The sequence below is a fragment of the Daldinia childiae genome (genome assembly GCF_008694065.1).
Source record: "Daldinia childiae strain JS-1345 chromosome Unknown Scaffold2, whole genome shotgun sequence".
NCBI lineage: Eukaryota > Fungi > Ascomycota > Sordariomycetes > Xylariales > Hypoxylaceae > Daldinia > Daldinia childiae.
The window spans coordinates 1,361,611-1,382,825 of NW_022984643.1; the positions used below are offsets into that span (position 1 = coordinate 1,361,611).

At 45.3% G+C, this 21,215-nt stretch overlaps 4 protein-coding genes across 4 annotated transcripts; 2 read left to right on the forward strand and 2 right to left on the reverse strand.

Moving 5' to 3' along the window:
• Window positions 1–1,642: 1,642 nt before the first annotated feature.
• On the forward strand, window positions 1,643–2,494 carry GL218_01287 (25S rRNA (uridine-N(3))-methyltransferase; the record flags this gene model as incomplete). Its single annotated transcript, XM_033577751.1, has 1 exon — window positions 1,643–2,494. One exon carries the CDS (start codon window positions 1,643–1,645, stop codon window positions 2,492–2,494), a length of 852 nt encoding a protein of 283 aa, XP_033438524.1.
• Window positions 2,495–4,828: 2,334 nt separating this feature from the next.
• Window positions 4,829–5,938, reverse strand: GL218_01288 (uncharacterized protein; the record flags this gene model as incomplete). The annotated part of the gene is made up of 3 exons (XM_033577752.1): window positions 4,829–5,688; window positions 5,738–5,852; window positions 5,909–5,938. The coding sequence occupies 3 exons, from the start codon at window positions 5,936–5,938 to the stop codon at window positions 4,829–4,831; spliced, it is 1,005 nt and encodes a 334-aa protein (XP_033438527.1).
• Window positions 5,939–9,611: 3,673 nt separating this feature from the next.
• On the forward strand, window positions 9,612–12,593 carry GL218_01289 (Histone-lysine N-methyltransferase, H3 lysine-36 specific; the record flags this gene model as incomplete). The annotated part of the gene is made up of 3 exons (XM_033577753.1): window positions 9,612–10,002; window positions 10,083–11,695; window positions 11,751–12,593. 3 exons carry the CDS (start codon window positions 9,612–9,614, stop codon window positions 12,591–12,593), a joined length of 2,847 nt encoding a protein of 948 aa, XP_033438526.1.
• Window positions 12,594–14,242: 1,649 nt separating this feature from the next.
• On the reverse strand, window positions 14,243–15,839 carry GL218_01290 (4-aminobutyrate aminotransferase; the record flags this gene model as incomplete). Its single annotated transcript, XM_033577754.1, has 2 exons — window positions 14,243–15,449; window positions 15,514–15,839. The coding sequence occupies 2 exons, from the start codon at window positions 15,837–15,839 to the stop codon at window positions 14,243–14,245; spliced, it is 1,533 nt and encodes a 510-aa protein (XP_033439543.1).
• Between the last annotated feature and the right edge of the window lie 5,376 nt (window positions 15,840–21,215).

The window sequence follows — 21,215 nt, forward strand, 5'->3', positions numbered from 1 at the left end:
ATGAAGTCGTGGCAATAGGAACAAATTCGAAATGCTCACTTTCATATCACCATGAGATTTTCTTTCCAAGCACAATTAAACAGCAAGACACACACCCTTGGACTTCCCGATGCAGTCAAGTCCCTGCGCTGTCTATTGCGCTTGGCCCTCTGCGGCGAGCTAAATCAATTTTAATTGGTTCGGAGAAACCCCTGACCCGCTTCCGTTTCCGGCTCAGACGAGTTAGGTACCTACAAATTTACCTACAAATTTACAAAACCAGCCACTTCTATCAGTCTTTTATTTGTTGGGAATATTAATTTTTCATAGCATTTACTGATTACTATGTTTAAACAGACTTATCTCGAAGCGTAGTGTATTTTAGTTAATATAATAGCGATGCGGCGAATCGCTAGCCGGTTATCTGTAGGTACTTAGGTACTTCTAAAATGCCAGCTCGTTTTATCTGCCACTTATATTCACCAACCGTACCCTGTCTTCCTCACCGCCAACCAACATAGAAATATACATATATATGATTAATCTATGGGAAGACATCTATAGTGACTAAGCTAGGAAATTCTTCGAGTCACATTAGGACCTATCTAACGGTTTCTAGAGACTAGATGAGGGTTTATACGCGTAGTCATTAAGTTACCATAACCCTCTTTGAATGAGTAATATGGTAGAAGGTTTGACAAGCTTTAGTTAACTACCTAGTCTACTTTCTTGTATATCTACAAGTTAGGACGGCCTCTGTATAAACGTAAAGTAAAATACTGAGGTTATACGCCAACAACTTAGATCGGAGTACTCTTAGACACGTTCGCTATGATGCTTCTGATTGTCTTGAATCTAAAGACAGCTGTGTTGGTCTTTCGTATATGTACATTACATAGTACACACAGGGCACAGCTAACTTAAATACTCTCAGGTTCGTTTACTAAATTATCAACTTCGTAGCATCACACAGCATACTCACCTTAGATACCTAGTTACATTAACAATGTATACATTGATATGCATTTATCCTAGGTGCAATATCTGAGTCATCATATTATCTCTGAGGTAATCTAATCAGTTAGTTTTCTATTACAGTCATATATTGTAGTTATCTAATCTAATCTAAGGTACTATGATTATTTTGTTATCCAAACATACCTCCTAAGGTACGTCTTCTTGTAAGACGGGAATGGCCAAAATCTGCAGCTACCTAAATTAGGTAGAATTAGGTACATATGTATGTGTAGCCGTAGTGACGTACCTTATGTACCTAGATATGCCAATAATATGACGTCTCATTGGCCAAAAATAACCCCCATCCACCTTAAATCCCCGGAATTACTATATTAAGACTAGTAAGTTCCATGCTTCGTCCCGCAACCGCAATCTAGCCGCAGAAAGTGGGATGCGGTTTTACGAGCCACTAATTTTTCTTCCCTTCCTCGGAGCTTCACCACTACCGACATCACCTCACCTTAACCTCACCTTACTTTACCTTACCCTTACCTCTTCCACCCGGCATCCCCCAATTCCATTACACGACGAAGGCCGTTTAATCCCCGACCTCGGCACCTCGCATACAACCATTGCGGCAAGTCCCGCGTCTGTTGTCCGTAACACGCGACACTATGCGCTACTAGCAGCTCACCAGCAGGAGAACATGGGGAAGCGGCGGAAAGTCACGCATAATGCTCGACCGTCGCAGAAGTCAAATACCGGCGGTCAAAAGCCGCAGGGGGTAACAAGACCGACACCTCAAAAGCAGAAGCAGAAGCAACCACAGTCGCAACACGACGAGCCCACGATACCCTTCGCACCCGAAGACAAAATCCTATTAGTTGGCGATGGCGACCTCAGCTTCGCGGCCTCTTTGGTCGAGCACCATTACTGTGCCGACGTGACAGCCACGGTTCTTGAAAGGAATCTTGAGGAGTTGGTAGAAAAGTATCCCCACGTACCGGAGAACATCGCCAAAATCGAGGCCGAAGATAGCAAGGTGCTCTACGGCGTGGACGCCACCAAAATGGTACCCTTCGTAGACAAGAAAGGAAAGGATAGCACGGGAGTCATGGACCGGATTATCTTCAACTTCCCGCATGTCGGCGGGAAGAGCACCGACGTCAATCGACAAGTCCGGTATAACCAGGAGCTACTAGTAGAATTCTTCAAGCACGCGATGCCGTCCCTAGCACCCGGGGGCTCGATCATCGTCACGTTATTCGAGGGCGAGCCGTATACGCTGTGGAACATTCGAGACCTCGCTAGACACACCGGTCTCCAAGTTGAGCGCAGCTTCAAGTTCCAAGCAAGTGCGTATCCGGGTTATCACCACGCAAGAACGCTTGGCGTGGTGAAGAGCAAAAGCGGAGAAGCGGGCGGCGGTTGGAAGGGTGAGGATAGGCCTGCGAGAAGCTATATATTCGTTCGGAAAGACGACGAAGCTCGACCGCGTCCGGGAAGTAGTAAGAAGCGCTCGAGGGCTCGGGATGATGAGTCTTCGGACGATGATTGATGTGCAAATTGCATATATATATATATAGGTACCTAATATATAATACCCCTATGAATTTTCTTCGATATTTATGAAAAAAAGGCATGGCGTTTATACATAAGGTTTTAAGCATTTAATCCTTAGGGTTATATCATTTCCAATTGTACGTCACTTGCGAGCTGATGTATTCTTAGATTACTACAGCTATGTTTTAGGATAATATAGGTATGTCGAGAATTCGATTTTGAATAATATTACAAGTAATTATAATATTTAATAAGAGCATCCTAGTATAAGGTAACACCGGTCAGGTGCTATATGTGTTTCGGGATATAATTTATCTAGATGTTACCCCAATGGATGTCTCGGATTTAAGCATTATCTCGCAGCCCGGCATAGTAGCCGGTTTAGAAGCTTAACTGGCCCAATATTCTTAAAAAAAATATCAAGGTAGAGTTTACTAGTATCGATAGATGGTATTGTATAATATCTCAGATGCCTCTATTCTAGCTATTACACTGTTAATGTATCGAGCGTATATACAATTACTGGTTTCCCTGGATAGCCTCCTCGTACATTTATGTTAAGACTTCTAGTAATTTTAATATTGACTTATTAGCACCTTGATATCAGTGTTAGCAAGATTGTAATCAACCTCTAAGGACCTCCTACTTAATAATATTTCAACGATAGATAGGTGAGGCTTTGTTTAGGTCCTTTGCGCAATGGTAATTTTAAGATAGCTCTCGGTTTGCTACTGAGAGTCAACAACATACTATTTAAATAGTCTATTTCTTATCGAATAATTGGTATTCATTAAGGGTTCAATAAGGGTTATCTACGCTCTACTTATACCGTCCGGATGTTTATTCTAATTAGTGTAACTTTGAGTATGTCCTATAATAACTAGTTTTAGTCTAGATCTTAAGTTCATATTCGACGACGTATTCCAGGAATGATGCAATAAATCTCCCTCCACCCTAAACAGACGTGGCTAATTAAACATCTTCATGTAGCACTTCGCATTTGACATATCTATACCTATATATATGTTCGTACACACGAACGACCCTGAAAGTCCATGATCACGGCAACTAGCCATCTCGTACCATCCAAGATTTATAATACTAAGCGATAGCACCGAATGTTTCTCAATAATCCCATTCCACAATCATAGTTGTAAAGCCCATGTCAAATAACCAGCAGCGCCAAAGTAAAAAAAAATTAAATTACTCTACGCCCCAAAGCCAAGCTCCGCCAGACGTATATTAATCCCCGTAGCTCTTATCCAATACAAGCGGCTGCTAATTCTGACCTATCACGGCGTCCGGGTTATGTCTTGCAGGTTGACGTTTGATATTATCCTATTGGCTAGTTTCCTATTCCGCCCTACTACATGCTATATAGGACTTGTGAAACCAACCCTCATCGCCCGTCCGTGTAGCTAGCATTCATTACCCGCGCTGCAATATTCTAGGCCAAGGCTGTCCAGATAGCTGTTAGCGTAATGTCTTAATAATGATGGAAGACTTCAAAGTTACATTGCACGATGTATGATATATGAACGTCCAAGTTATACGGTGTTTTATACGAATACGCTTTTGGAATGGTCCGCGGAGAATTGGTAGGAATACATGGACTGGCTAGACTCAGAGTTTACTGTCTTATGAATGTGCTGGGAATATCTATTCGTATAACTAGTACAATCCACATTTTTCGAATAGTCGTATCTTCAATATTCTTTTTGATAGTGTAGTTTTCGCTACTTTTTGTATTTGCCCGTAAACCTACACTCAGCCATATGTACATACATGTCGTATGTATCACTACCCTCCACCACACCCCCCCTACATAACCAAGAACGCCCCGGAGAATCGTACACGAATAAAACAGCATTTGCCAACCACCAGGAGTAGAATTCTGAATCCTATACCTCCGGCAACGGAACTGCGCCAGTAAATGCTATAAAAAAAGGCCCAACCAAATCCCAGTTGTCCGCCTGGCCAGGTATCGTTAGAATGAAGTATCGAGCAGGGTTAGTTAGTATTGGCGAAACCTATTCTCTCGCTAGAAGTGGAGAAGGAGAGAAAATACAATGTAGATAGCCGCCGTCCAGCAGTAGAACAGAAACAAGAAGCCGTATGGGTATATCATGAAGCAGTATCCGATCCTTCCCGAAGACGTGAAGTGCCTAGAACATGCAGGGAAGTTTGTTGATCCCTCGAAGCTTTGAAAAAAAAAAAAAAGAGCAAATATGCCTCCCAACCAGAAACCTTCGTCTATAAATCCAAACCACCCGAAAGGGATTGTGACACCGTATGACCCTATTGGTCGTCTAATATACTACACTCTTCTTTAACTCCGATTCGATACCGTGGTTACCGGGGGGTGGGCGTCTTTTAGTGGCTCTGGGATGTTTCTCGACCTGTCTCTATCCGGGAATATGGGATCAATGCCCCGGTGCGATTCATAGGTGTGCGAAGTTCGCGGAGATGGCGGAAAAAGAGGCGGGTGTAGGGACTGAGTTCGAGGTTGTAGGGGAGGCAGTCCTTGTGACGAATCCTGTAGTTGCATATTTGGAGGGTGTGGTGGTGATCGTGAATCCAACGCAAGTGGTCCTCGATCCCGAGGTGATAAGTTAGTTCTTTCTACTTTTCTTTCTACTTGGTCGATAGATTCCGGGAGAGCACGGGGCGTATCTGTAGTCGAAGCTGGCGATGCTAATGGGAAGGAGAGATTTGCTTGCTGAGGGCTGTCGACTGCACCGAAGCCTCGTTTCCTCGCCCTCTGATCGATCGGATTGCTTGAGATCTCGTATCCAGGAGAAGAAGCGTATTCACGTTGGGGCTGAACTGCGATTGGGGCCAGAGGGGCGGGTGTGATTGGCGCGTACTCTGTCAGCCGCGAATAGACTGCACGAGCTTGAGCTTCCTTGTCGGCCTTAGAAGGACGGCCGCGCTTTTTGCCCGTCGAGGTTACAGGTGGACTGATGCTGACCGGTACGGCGGGTGGGTAGCCATTTGGAGGGGGCCGCGGCTGGATGATGCGCGCTGAAGCCATAGGAGGCTCGATAGGGCCCATCATCGCTTGTCTCTTCGCGGGGTGTTCGACCAGATCGCTTAGGGACTTGCGCTTGAAGTTTGTTAAGTTCGGTGGCGGATATTTAGTCTGGAACATATTCTCGACTGCACCAAAGCACTGGTTCATATTACGACCTGCTGTCATTAGGGAGAGGTCTCATGGAGGCGGGCCTAGAATACATACCGCCGGGGAGTTGCATCGACATCCAGTTCGGCTCGACCTGGTGAGCCTTGATAAAGTCGACAAGGGTAGAGACATCTATGGTGCTGACTTTAATTATTTCACCTAAGACGAACCGCTATAACATGCGGAAATTAGTTAAGTAGCATCAGAGTGGCCAGATGATATTATTACCTTCTCGTCGTCCGAAAACGTAGTATCCATGGCGAGCGACTAAGTCTGACACGGGCAAAGACGATTTATGGGGGGGAGGGGAAGGGGAAAAGAAGACAAGGGATATGCCAGCAGAGCTGCGAGTAAGTCATTTGAAAATAAAAAATATTCGAAGATATCACACTTAGGAGGCAACTGATCGTAAGGCAGATGCTGAGGCGGCGTAGTGTAGTGTATGAATTGCGATAGACGCCTATTGTGCCCGAAGTTCTAGGCCATCAGGTGGCAGTGATGGGCTGGGTAAACTTCAGATAGCAGGGAGGGTGGTGTATGGCGCCGGGGATCCTAGGAGGGTAAAGGAGGGCGCGGGAGTATCGCAAGAGGGTAGAGAGACGCGCGCAAAAAATGAGTACGACGCAAGCGCGCGTCTTAGTCGAAGAATAGAACCTAGGAATAAAGCGAGCGTGTCTCGGTTGAGTAAGTTGACTAACCGTTAAGTTGTACAAACGAGGGAGTATGTAGGTATGAGCCGTGGTCGTTAAGAATGCGCGGCGATCTCCTAGGTTGCGTTGCGTCTACAAGGGTAGCGTGGTGGAACAGGGTGGTCTTCTGTTAACCAGGGCTCTCCTTGGTACTCTGTGTACATCTGAGGGCAAAAAGGTAAGGTAATAATAAATTGTTAAGATGGACTTGGATTTCCCCTAGTCTGCCTTTGTCCCAAAAAAAAAAAAAGAGTCCCGAGCTTTTTCACGCCATCAAGCGAGCCGCCCTCTTGCAGAAACCTAATAAGTAATAAAACCAAACCGGGAAAAATCCTTAACGATGAGGCGTTGGTACCGAATTTCTTTTTTCCTTCTCTAATGTCCTTCTCTATCTCTCTGCGTCTGACATCGGCATATAATTTCAGTCAAGTCCACCGGCTTCGCATGAGTCGCGAACTGTAGCGTTAGATCGAGATAGACAAGTGATCGGTATAATTGCTGGCTCTAGAGCTGGCCGTCCCGTTCCCACCCCCCAGATCTGGTATCGGAGGCTATCCTGGTTCACCTTAGCCCATGCAAGAGTACGAGCAGAGATATGTGAGCTTGCGAGACGCGCAGATTTGGTGTAGTGCTGCCGCTACTAGCCAGCAGGTCATATGCTGAAATTATATGCCATTAGGGAAGTATCGTGCATAACCACTGCAACCATCACGATTTTGGCTCGATAGTTGACTGGACTGTCGATATGCAGCTCTCTCCTTCTTGCAGATGGGCAAATACATCCATGTCGTTGGCTGTAAGCCAATCCCGCTGACCACTTAGACAAATCGGGTCGCCTGACTAGGCTCTTCTTGCATTGGGCTGGTAAGAATCGAGAAACATTTTTGAATCTCGTCCTCCCTCATAGAGGCTAATTCCCACACCACCATTATTTAGAGATCTTCTGCTAGCAGTGTAGTGTTTTTCTACACCGCCAAAGTGCAAATAGCAAAGAGACCAACAGATTAATGGCGAGAGATGTAATGTGATCGAAAAGGCAACGAAATAGCATAAGCCATAAGCACGGAACTGAGAATCCCATTAGCTCCCGTGCAACTAAGAGCGTTTCCTAGGTGGATTTGAATCTCATTGGCCATCCTTCCTTGCCTCCGCTCGCTCGTTTTTGTAGTAGCTCTCGAAATCATCTCCGCTCTCGGTAGCGAACATCGTTGGGGGTCGCTTGACTGGCCAAGAGTCACTGAAATCTCTCCAATCGCAACGTTGGGGAAGTACTCCTAGAGCATTCGCACGTTTAGCGACAAGCACAGATCAAGAGTTCGTTACCTACATATGACGAGCTGCCAGCCGCCAGTCGCGAAGCCGCATAGGGTTTGGGTTGATCCATCCTGGACTATAAAAGATGCCAGATGCCCATGAGCATAGACATTTCTCGATCTGAAGAATTAAAATGCATCGTTTTGCGGAGCTCCACGTTTTTACGACCTGGGATTGCGTAGTTCCGGACGCCAGCCCTTTATATATATATATGTATGCTGCTCCGACACCCATACCGCCTTTTTCCTACCTCAACTTCAGGCTCTGTTCTATGCATAATGAGTTGGCAATTCCTCATAGGGGACCCACCCACTCAGGTATAACCCGTCATTGTTCGCATAGCAAAGATCCTAGACGTTGATCTTGACACGATGCAAGACAGATCGATAAGAACGATGATATTTTCCTAGCGTCCTGCCCGGATCCATGATATACTATGTAAGTGTTGAACCCTATTACGTATGTCAAGGTCGAGGGACACGACAGTTGTCCCTTCAAATCCCCTTGTTGCAACCATCACCGCGGCTTCGCGGGCCTCGATAGTGCTTGTACAACGTTCCATGTTGATTGATCCGGTTCTAAAGATTTGAATCTAAACAGACCGGACTTGCTGAATTTGAGAATGGTGTGGTTCCATGATTCACATATTGTGCTGTCTCTGGATCCCCGTAGGTGTCCAGACCTTTGTTACTCACGATTCTTAGACGTGGGGGTAGTGGTGACAACTAGTGGTGACAACTGATGGTGTTCTTGGTATTAGAGTATACAACTAATAAGTAACAAGAGCAGCACAGCACATTCTGCTTCTTTTTGATATATGGAACGTTGTTGAAGTCTTAGATGCCTTGGAACGCCGTTTCTTTTTACTAGGTACCACATATGCCTTCAAAGAGCATTTTGCAATACTGCATATGGTAAGCATCTACATGCATTGTACGTAGGTATCTCATATACCTAGGTATGGTTAGATCTAAAGTAATGATAAGAGCCTTGAAGAAAGAAAGGAAATGAGATTCACTTGGAATATTGTTAAGGTTCTTGGAAGGTTTGTAGATACATAATTAAAGAATCACGTACCTAAACTTAAGTTTATTCTACATCGTGCTACTGCAACGCCAACCCACATAACTGCATAGCTCCAAACTGGTACAGGGTAATGTATGGGATATGTACGGGGCAGTGTCATACAAAATACCATGTTAAATAGGTAGCGCTAAAGGACCAATGATTAGTGGGATTAGTGCGAAATAGTGGGACGAAGTCATAAACCGTAGGCGTCGGATAATTGAATTCTGCCCCCGAATTTACAAAGGCTGGCGCGCCACGCTTTCACGCTTTCACGTACAGTGCAGCGCTTTTGCAGGTCAGAGTGGGTGTATCGAGTACTTCCAGCACCTCCAGCACCTCCAGCACCTCTCATTTGGCATAGGTTGGGGGAAAGACGCAACCTGCAAGCAACTCTTTTTTTTCGGCCATGACAGCGCCGTCACGATATTTTCATCTTCACAACAAAATTTAACAAACTAACTAACCTTGCACATTAAGACTTATTACTTTTACTTGTTTGGCGCATGTTCACGACCTTCTTGATAAGAACATAAATTGGCGAATTATCCGCTTGCAATGTCACAGACGCAGTACACGAGATAGCACCGACTTTCCGCCCTCTCACCTAAGTTCCGCTCTCATCTTTCGCCCTAATCTACTTCTCTCCCTCCTACCTTCTCGCCTTTCTCTACATGTTCGCAAACGAGACATTGGAGTCGCGTAACCTTGATAGCCTCGACAGCCTATCAAATCCGATCTATCTCTTCCAACCGCGTCTCCAGCTAGCCAATTGCACCATCATTCAACATAATTCTATTCATCCGCTACTTGGTGCATTGTGACAATAGAACAGGAGAGCCTCGATTGGCTTTTTCGCCATCATGGAAGATGAGGAACATATCAAGGATGGCTTAGAAAGTCTCGATGTCAACACTGCGCCCTCCTCGCAGCAAATTATCGTGAAGAAGGAGAGCGATAGTACTGCTTCGTCGCCAAATGTTAGCAAAGATTCCCAATCAGGGAGTTTATCCCCCGACGATTTGAAAGATCGCAGTGATAGTGCATCTACTCCTGACGGACACCCCCCTAAACTTGCTCGCAAAGCATCTCGCAAAATGGCGGCTCCACCTGCTCAACTTTTCAACGACCTACCAGACGTTACGTCGGAGTCCTGTAGCCATTTCCAGTTGATCCCGGATTGTCTTTACGGCTCTAAATCTCTTGGGTCGACAGATCACGACGCGCTAGATTGTGACTGCAGCGAAGAATGGCGTACGTACATACATACATACATACCTATCTTAATTCATTGGTAATATAATGTCTACAGAGCACTGACAGGGGTTCTTTAGGGGATGGCATAAACCATGCTTGCGGTGACGATTCAGATTGCATCAATCGAGCCACCAAAATGGAGTGTGTTGATGGTGATTGCAACTGTGGCGAAGGGTGCCAGAACCAACGTTTCCAGCGCAAGCAGTATGCTGACGTCTCAGTGATTCGAACCGACAAGAAAGGTTTTGGTCTCCGAGCAAACGCATCTCTTGAAGCTAACGATTTTATTTTCGAGTATATCGGAGAAGTCATCAATGAACCGACCTTCCGAAGGCGAATGCTTCAATACGACAAGGAAGGCATTCGCCATTTTTACTTTATGTCACTAACCAAAAATGAATTTGTAGACGCGACAAAAAAGGGAAATCTAGGTCGCTTTTGCAACCACTCGTGCAATCCCAACTGCTATGTAGATAAATGGGTTGTTGGTAGCAAGCTTCGCATGGGTATATTTGCCTCAAGGAGGATTCAGCCCGGCGAAGAACTCGTTTTCAACTATAATGTGGACAGGTACGGAGCCGACCCTCAACCCTGCTACTGCGGGGAACCCAATTGTATTGGTTTCATCGGTGGCAAGACACAAACCGAGCGGGCAACCAAATTGTCCGACGCGACCATCGAAGCTCTCGGGATTGATGATGCCGATGGCTGGGATACTACGGTCGCGAAGAAGCCCCGCAAGAAGAAGATTACGGAGGACGATGAGGAGTACGTTAATAGCGTACAAGCTCGCGGATTGGATGAAAAGGATGTCACTAAGGTCATGGCTACGCTCATGCAGTGCAAGGAGAAGTGGATTGCAGTCAAATTGCTCGAGCGCATTCAACGTTCTGATGACGACCGGGTGCGCAATCGAGTTGTGCAGATGCACGGATATCAGATTCTCAAGACCGCGCTAAACACGTTTATGGACGACAACAACGTAGTCCTTCAGATCCTTGATATCCTCTACAAGTTCCCTCGTCTGACTAAAAATAAGATATCCGACTCTAAGATCGAATCGACTATTCAACCTCTAACAAACTCGGAGCATGAAGATGTTTCTGCAGAAGCTATGCGACTACTAGACGAATGGAGCAAGTTGGAGGTCGCGTACCGGATTCCTCGAAAAAAGCTAGACCCTAATGCTCAATCAACAGCTAACGCACAGTCTGTCAACTCTTTCGAGGAACGTCGCGCAAATCGCCCCGAAGAGCCGCTTATCAAGACTGTTTTTACCCTTCCTGAGAATATTCCCAAGGGTCCACGGAGTAATGTTCCTCAACGAAATCCTAATTTTTTTAATAACCAGCGCTTTCGGCGTCCTCAGGCTCAGAATCTCCCTCCCGGTTGGTTTACCGCCACCGATAAGCGTGGCAACTTGTACTACTACACTCGGACTGGCATTACAACATGGCAAAAGCCGACTGCGCCACCCGAGTCAGGCCCCTCGCAGCCCAAGGGACCTTCTAAAGCGGCACAAGAGCAGAAGACGTTGCAAGACATCATCGATTCTGTTACCAAACTGGAAAATGTGCCCAGGCGGTCAGCGTCGCAAACTCCACAGACCAGCACTCCAACCCAAGAGCCCAAGAAGGAGAAGTGGCGTTCTCTACCAATTGAGAAGCAGATGAAGATCTATGAGAATACGGTAAGCATTGTGTTGCACAACAGTATTGCGCTACTAGATTGCTAACTATAATCAGCTTTTTCCTCATGTGAAATCCGTCGTAGACAGATTCCATAAGAAGCTTCCCAAGGATGACCTGAAGAAGTTCAGCAAAGAAATCAATAAGAAACTCGTTGCATCAGATTATAAGAATAACCGCGTGGATGATCCGACCTCAATTTCCGAAAAACAACAGAGGAAGGTCAAAGAATATGTCAAAGATTTTTTCAACCGTGCAGTCGCGAAGTATAGAGCTCGCGAGCAAAAGAAGGCTGAGCGAACTAATGAGCACCATGACTCGCAAGCAAGTCAGGATGCCGATTCTACCGCGACGCCGATAGCCAAGGATGAAGATATCGTGATGACGGATGATGAAGGAATGGGCTCGACCCCCGGCAGTCTCGATCGTAAACGAAAACGCGAGGATGATGCGTGCGGCTCACCTAGCTTAACCCCTTCCGAGACGCCTTCGATGAAGCGAGTTAAAGAGGACGAGAGCGATGTGCCAAGTCCACCCCCTCCGCCTCCTCCGCCACTGGACGATGAAGCTGTGTTGGATGTAGTGAGTGAGCCAGATAAAATGTTTGGAGAACAGGACACCGGCTTGCTAGAGGAGAAGGAGGAAGTACAACGTGTAGCCGCCGAGGCGGAACGACAGAAGCTTCGAGAAGAAGAAGCGGCACTTGAACGAGAAAATGAGTTTAATATGCTCGCTTTCGAAAGGGAGCAACACGATAAGTTGGTAAATGGTAATAGTCATACCACTCCGGAAGGTCTTCCCCAAACCCACGAAAACGCAAACGGTGGATTAGACTCAGCCGGCGAAGACGGAGCTGCAATACAGCACAGCGCCAGGAAGCATGAGGTTATGAGCCATTAATGCACCTACAACTGCATCTAGATGCATGTCTTACATTGATGATCCAGCATGCCTAAGTCGTCCATTGTCAACTTCTAGTCAGCCCTATCAATCAGGGTGTTTGGCGGAGTGGCTACCATCTTCAGGAAATCCCTCACCCCTTAATATAACCTACCTACCTATATAAACCTCAACGATCGCCCTAAGCGCGATATGTATCACCGACTATTCATGTTCATTACCTCGCACACTGGTATTCAAATCCAATTCGATTCTAAGGAAGGGCGTCATATGTTTCCTTCAAGTTTTTATTTATTATGCTGTACAGCGGTGTTTATGATTGCATTTTCCTGGTAAAAAGTACGCGGTTTTAGGGGTTCAGGTTTCATCGGTGGCGTTTGGTAAAGGACCAGCTGTATTTGATTGCATTCAACCATCCACCATCGTCAGGTCGCGGAGCAACGCACAAATAAAGGAGTGTTTTTTAAACTTCGGAGAGGCAGCATATCACGCAGTCGACTAATAGGGGCACAGCCCCGGAGAACAAAGGAAGGATGAGGCTCGGTCCTCGAAGAGACATCATGTCACGGCTGCTTAGGATAACAAGTAAAGGGGGATATCGCACTAATATGCGGACTTCTCAGAGTCTTCATTCAGCATGGCCGAGTTGGGAGCGACGAGTAACAGCGAAGGGCGATAGTCGGGCCAGGTCTTTGTGCCATAATAGAGAAGGGAGGCGAAGGCCGGATTTCGTGGTCCAGTATATACCTCCGGTGATCCATACCAATCATCCATCCTGTCAATAAAAAAGGGGACAAAAGGGTTTTCTTCGCGAGAAAGCCTCAGTTCGCAATTTCTTGTGCAAGCCAGTCTTCGCGATGTATGGATGAGACCAGTGATTTTGTTACGCGTTTATTTAATATGGCAGGTCTCTATGTACTTCGCTAGGGACCTACGAATACAAGTTAGGTTGTGCTTTATATCTAGCGTAGCTTCGATAAGTAAAGCATATTGCCGGTCTCGTAAGAGGTCCAGGTTTCTTGACTGCCTAATATCGCCTTAGAATTCGATTACCAGCGAAGTCAGAGCCAGAACATAAGTGGTAGTCTTCAAGTTTGTACTATAATAACCGTTATTACCTCCCCCTCTCTCTCTCTACCTGCCATGATGGGACGAGCTGACAACCGAACTCAGTATCGATCCAATTCAAAGTGCATTCACATTTCATTCTCCCACACAATGCTCTCTCATGTAACAACATTCGTCTCGAATACCTGTTAATTAATAGCAAATCTAACGAGCACCTACGTAACGTGTAGGTATACCAAACCAAATCAGATATAAGCGAAATAGGTAAGGTAAGGTAAGGTAAGGTAAGGTGAATAGGCATAGTAGTACCCGAATCAATGTAACCACATTTTCCCGGGAGACGGGATGACCTCCGTTCATCCATCCATTTCACGGTTCCTTTCCCCTCTCCTGCATTTTCTTCGTAAATTCATACGCATCCGAATTACACAAGTAATCCATATTCCATGTCCCAGGCAGCCAGCCTTATTATTCCCCCTTCTGATATATCATATAGTCAGTCCAAAGACCGTCCAAGGAAACCAACCCATCGCATCGCATCGCATCAGTTTAACAAGCAAGCAAACAACCCACCGGCCCAATCAGCTCGAAACAACCTTCTCTAGCGCCTCGACCAGGATATCAGCATGCTGCTGTTCAAAAATCAGCATGGGCCGCAGACGGACCGCAGTAGCGCCACTGCCGCCGATATTGACGCCGAATTTCTTGGCCTTGGCGAGGAACGCGTCGCGGTTCGGGTTGTCGAAGGCGATGAAGGTGCCCTGGCCCTTGCCGCGTAGGTTGTCGAACTGGCCCGGGTACTTCTTGGCTAGCCCTTCCAACTTGCCGAAGAGGTAGTCGCCGACGCGCGCCGTGTTGCCGACCAAGTCGTGCTGCTGGATCTCCTCGATGATGGCGCGGAAGAGCAGCGCACGCGCCGGGTCGCCCATCCACGTGTTGAATTGCCGGTACGGCTTGTTGGGGCGCAAGGTCGGGTCTCCGTAGTAGAAGCCGGCTGTCTGGGCTTTCTTGCTGAAGGTCACCATGTCCGGCGGGTCGGGGAGGTCCCAGTGATCGTGAGCCCAAAACTTGCCGGTGGCGCCGACGCCTGTCTGGACTTCGTCCACGATTAGTAGGATTCCGTGCTTCTTGGTTAGCGCACGTAGGCCTCGGAAGAAAGCCGGCGAGGCGTGGTTGTCACCGCCCTCGGATTGGATAGGCTCTACGATTACGGCAGCAGGTGGTACGTGGTAGTTCTTAATGAGATGTTCGACTTCGGCGAGGGAGTCAGCTTCGGCCTTGGCGTTCTCTTCGGCGTGTTCCTCAAGAGGGTACTTGAGTTGAGGGAAGGTAGCGTGGGGCCAGTCGAAGGCGGGGATGTCGAGTTTGTGGATAGGCTTTGACCTGGTTGTCGAGAGGGTGCCGAACAGACGGCCGTGGAAGGCAGTCTTAAAGGACAGGATAGAAAGCTCAGACGCGCCGGGAGATTTGTTCAGCATAGACGACTCCAACTCCTCTTCGGTGAACTCGACGGCAGGGCCACCCCGCTCGCGTTGACGACGCCACATGAAAGCTGCTTTGAACGCCGTTTCATTCGCATCGGATCCAGCCATACCCGTGAAGACCTGGTTAAGTCCCTTAGGTGCTACCTTCAGAATACCGGTCTCCAGAACATCAGCCCAGTCATGCGAGGGGAAGTTACCCAGAGCCGGTCGGTTAATTAGTGCGCTAACCATCTCCGGGCTCTCGGCGGCTTTCCTCAAAACCGGGTTGTTGTAGCCGACAGGTATCGAGGCAATTTGAGCGTAGCTTTAATAACCAATGATAAGCTTCTACCGAGTGAGAAAATGATGATTTCTTTATGAAAACTTACACATCGAGAAGAGCGTTTCCATCCGGATCGACAATGTAGTTACCAACGCTCTTGGTGTAGTCGGCGAGCATGTTCAAACTCCGGGTATCAAAGACCTGAGTCAATTTGGTAATGTATTCTTTGGATACCGGACCGGGAATCTCCGTCTTTAAGACGGGACGCTCTGGCTCTCCGGGAAGATAACTCGAAGCCATCCTAGTGCTAGACACGGAGAATTGACTGCTTAGAGTCCGAGAGAAAGATTGTCTCGATATCGACGCGGCGGACACAGATCTCGAAACTGTAGTGAGGGGTCGCAAAGCAACTCCATGATGAAGAACACCCATCTTTTTTTTTATCTATATCCGAACTGGGCTCTCACTAAGCCCGGATTATAAGACAGATAAGCAAAAAAAGGGGTTATAATTGGTCTTCTATTCCACTTCTACAGGAAATTTCTCTACCCTCAACAACAAAGAAAGAGAAGCTCGAGGGATTAACGGGATTCCAAAAAGAAAGGGACCCGATGGCATAATAAAGCTTCCAGCTATCAAGCTTTCTTATCGTTCGCAGCGGCCGAATCCCAGCAAATCAAGCTTTGCGGGGTCCTCTATAACGCGTTATTACTGGACAATGAGTCGTTGGTGAATTACGTCAGCGATATCCGGTCTATACTTATTTACGTAATAATGTGTTTCTCGTCCTATCGTTGGTTCCTGCCCCGCAACGCGACGAACAGATCCGGGTCCGTGCCGAGCGGCCAAGCCAGCGTCCCGGCTCCTGGAGAAGCTCGAATTAGCAATTGCAGAATCCGGAAGGTCCATGCGATATCAATTCAGTGCCCTTAAGCGCGTATCCACTAATCAGCTTCCCGACATCGCTGCTAGAAGCCGATATTTTAATGTTATGATGAGGGAATGGGAATGCTATCTTTTACGAATTGAAGTAAATATTTGTAAGTATTTTTGTCTCTGGAGAGGGGTTACAATTTTTTTCATTTTTTTTTGGAGAAGTGGTAGCAAGATAAAGGTGCATACATATGACTCGTGCCAACGCGCGTTATCTCTATCACTAACAGCAAGCACGATATATAAGTACCTAAAGCTACATTTCCGGGTTATCGGTGGCATTGTGCTTATGCGGCTGTTATATGCATGCAACGTACTCAGCGAATTGATTGCATTCAGTATGCAGTTGAGACTGGGTGAGTTATGTTATAGATGAGAGGTTAATATAACTTGCTCCTATTATATTCGTTTTAGCAACACCCCTTTCAAGCGTGCTTAATAAATCTTTTTGACTAATACGAGAGAACTTATGAGTTATTTTAAATAAGGAATTTACTATTTCTCGGATTATGTTTATTGAAGATTGTTAGTTATAGCAAGTAGTTGTTAGTACTTTTCTCTCTTATCATAAAGTGACCATCAAAATAGAAATAACTAAGGTAGGTAGCTACTTTATGTTAACACTATTTATATTTATTGGAGATTGTAAATGTGTTTTTAGAAAAAAGAAACGTTATTTAACTGCTATAGTATTCGCTTAAGTATTAGCTACTAAAGTCATGTAGTTGGTCTAGTTAGTTAATACTAACTAATATATAAGTGCAACCAACAATTGGGAAGATGACTGTTGGGAAAATGTGGTTACTTTGAAAAGCTGTGCAATTTACAGATTACCTTGACAGTCCCTCCAGACAGTTTACTTTTTAGAATATTAGCATGTTACCTGCTACTAATCTTACTAACAACGAATCAATAAGTTATAACACCCAAGGTAGACCTTAAACATCCTAACATGTGCTTCATTAAGTCACTCGGCAAGCCTTTAAGCTTTATCATACAAGCTAGAGCTTATATAAAGGACAGTTCCCTGTATTACTAAGTAGCTCATTGTTAGAGATCACCCTCGATATATTATACTACCAACAGGGTGGTAGGTGGCTGGTTGGTATATAGCCCATGCATGTCTTACGTCAAAATATATCTTAACACCAGCCTCTCTATAAGTAAATAGGACACCTCAGTGCCCTATATATATCCTCCTATCCTGTAGCTGAACAGCAAGTAGTAAGGTTTAGTAACCTCTTACTAGGTTACCTAACTATCCTTCACCCCTATAACCTAACACTCACTTTTATAGCTAAGCTATAACAACTTTGAAACACCATATAACGAACTAACACGTCTTTGATGCGATCTGATGACTTGAGTGTGTTTTGATAATAGGTTCGACAGTATTTTGCAGATTATAGTAACCTCAGGCGTCGCGTAGCTTATGAAATCATATAGTTACATATGAGTCTACCTACAAGGAGCCCTCCGAGACGCAAACTAGTATGCCGATGGATATGTCATTTACTCATAATAGAGAGGGAAGGGGAAAGAGGAAGGAGGGAAAGACAACTGAGTCTAAATATTATACTCAATACTTACAAGGATGCCATAATAAACGTTTGAATAATCATTAAGACACAAATTAAGGTGAAGAGGCAGTAGGTGGTTTGGTATAACAGATATAGTCAAGCAACTAATAACTACCTAAGGTGGAAATACTAATACGTAGGAGCTGCAAGCACATATGATATTTGAGATACATCTAATCACCACGCGCTTGCATTGTTCGAGCATTAGGTAGTTAAAACCTAAGATTTACACCGCACCATACCTAGTATTTATCAGGTATTGTATCCTTGGTAAATATTAGGATATATTGAACTATAAATGCCTACCTAACCTTTCACCCCTCTCACGAAAATGCTGCACGCACCTTATATACCCATTCCTAATAGATCTACCCCTGAATTTACCCCTGAGTCATTTATACCCTGATAAGATTCTATCTCCTTTATCATTTGTTTTTCATCTATTTCTTACTACTTCTTATAAGACAGGAAAAAATCGCATAAAGTAATAAGGCATGTGTCCTGAATAGGAAACCTTTACTCGCATTTGACACAGTATCCTATATCCTAATGTAAACCTTAGGCATAGGCACTGTAGATATATACCTCACATGGAAAGGTGAAAGTCATAAGTCGTTATAAGATATAAATATTCATATTTTAAGTAGTAGCTAGGTAGTTTAGGTAGTAAATTTTGAGATTACTTTCGTGATCCTTTCGGGGTTATTTGCCCAGTATGACATATATTATTCAACAACACGCAGTCTCATGAACTAAGTAGTCAACCAGCAAAAGTAAGAGACGATGAGGTCACTTCTGAGCCTTTCATTAAAAACCTCTTGAAAATCCCTAATTATGTTTTCTTAACTTATCCCTGGCATGTGAGACGAAGGCTATATATTTTATTCTTAAGGAACTAAAAACTGATATGAACTGGGTCAAGTGGTGAAAGCAGAGTTCATCTCTGCCGAAATTACTTGTCAGCCCGGTTCTGTTCTTTCTTTTCGTCTTGCTATTGTCCTCCCTAATGTGCAGTAAACATAACTTTTATTTCGACGACACCTAAGCTGTAGTAAAAGCCGTAGCACCATCGGCGCTCTTCGTTACTACTGGAATTACTTATTCGTTCCAGCCCATTCCATTCTTCTGCTTCCCCTTGTACATTCTCCTAGTGCATTTATATGAGTGATATCATTTTCCTCTCATTTTGCTATATATCCTAGCTTTCCTCTTCTCTATCTCTTGTCATATGGGGATGATAATAGCTTGTAAAATTCCAAAGCAAAGTGGCTTTATCCCATTGAATGTAGCAAGGAATCCTGATTATGTGCGAATAAATTTAAATGCCCTGGTATTTAGAATATATTGAACCGTCCGGGGTTCCTCCCTAAATATTTAAACTGATTATGACATGCTTCTTGATGATATATGATATCACTTTATTAAAGGCGACTACTAAAAGAACTAAATATATCACATGCCAGGGGAAAAAAGGGACCAACCGATGCAAGAGACGTACAATATATCCTCAGCTGCCCTAGTCTAAGAATCGTGCTGTTGGCTGAGCAGAAACAAACACTCGGTACCGAAATGAGATATCTCAGCTCCAGCCTCACAGCCTAACCCCGCCATCTTCTTTGCATATGAGCATGTATGTATTTCGTACAGCGTCCAGTACACAGTGAGTAGGTAATGCCCTACGAAGCACGACATCGCCCGCATGAAATAGCCCTCGCGAACGCACTCGATTCCTACCGCTGCAAGGTCCGTGTACCACCGCAGCGCATTTTGATCTATCAGATTTTCGGCCGTTGCACAGCAGTAGTAGCGCATTGCGGGATTCCTCCCGCAGTAGCAGAAAAAGTCCTACCTAGCTGATATATACCTACCTACCTACATGCCTACACTTTATCTCATAGTAAGTAAATTACAACCATCTACCTATCCCATGTGAAGCCAATCAAAGCGCACCTGTGCCTTTTTTTCTTCTTTATTTCTTCAACGGCACAGTAATATATACATACATATATCGGGTACATAGTGTACATAGAAGGAATCCCGCCGGAAGGATCGTATGCTAAGCTAGAATCTGATTAGCACCGACGGAGCGTTCGGAAATTTGACTCGACGCGATGACACAGCGACGATGGGGAAAAAAAGGGCGAAACGTGGCCGCGTAGAACATCCCGCGGTCCCGGGGTATGTATTTTGTCCTGGGTTGGTGAGATTTCGAATTGGGCGGGCATTGACTGCTAAATTACACTCTTTAGAAAGCTTACGCCGAATTGGTCTGTTTTCCTGGCTTATATGAAACCGCTGTTATGAGTAGGTATTTGTTTACTTTCCCACTCTGTTGGGAAGACTGTTTACACAATACGCATACCTATATACAACATGGATATGGATATACACTAACTACCTTGGCTACCTAACACTAGGGAGAATATTTTTGAATATTTATGACAATTACATACCTGCCATACAATCATCTAGCGCACATAGCATTTTTTGCACTGCCGCGGCCCTAACGCACGACGTCGGTGAAAAAGAAAAAGGAAAAAAAAAAAGAAAAAAGACTCGACCTTAGCAGAAGCGTACCCTAATGCAGGTACATTAGTCCAGACCGACGAAACCCTTAGCGCTGCGGAGGACATGGCAAAGCGAAATTGCGGTGGGCCTAGGTAGGGCTGCTAGCCTGAGCGGCTTGGGGGAGGACTGGGGGGGCTCGTGTTCGAAGTCTTTGACGTAGGTATGTCCATGCCTAACATACATATGTATATTAGGTACCTAATGTATATATGTATGTAGGTATGTGTGTTCCTGGGTTGAGGCTCAGATCGTCTTGCGATCTTGGATCAAGAAGCGAAACCCGGAGCGTCGGGTACGACTGAGCGTAGCAAGAAACCACACCCACGCTGCAGATAATATATGTCTTAGAAAGTTGTCACCAAGGGCGGCGGGTTTAAGAGACATGGTGGTGTATAGGGCATGCAAACCCCACGAGGTATCGCACCGATAGAAACATACATACATACATACATACATACATACATACATACATACATACATACATATATCGACTTGTGGCGCCGAGATCCTGCATGGCGTTGACCGTCTGTCGGCGGTGGACCTACTACGGCCTTTAACCCCTCCGGCTAGAGTTGTTGAGAGTGAAAATCACGGGATATTCCTTGATAGAATGGAAGAACCAGACCGTAGTATGTCGTCATTCGGGATTTACTTGGTAATAGGAATTACCGTACGGGGTTTTCACCGACATCGAGATTTGAATGCTCCCAGGTTATAGATACATCTT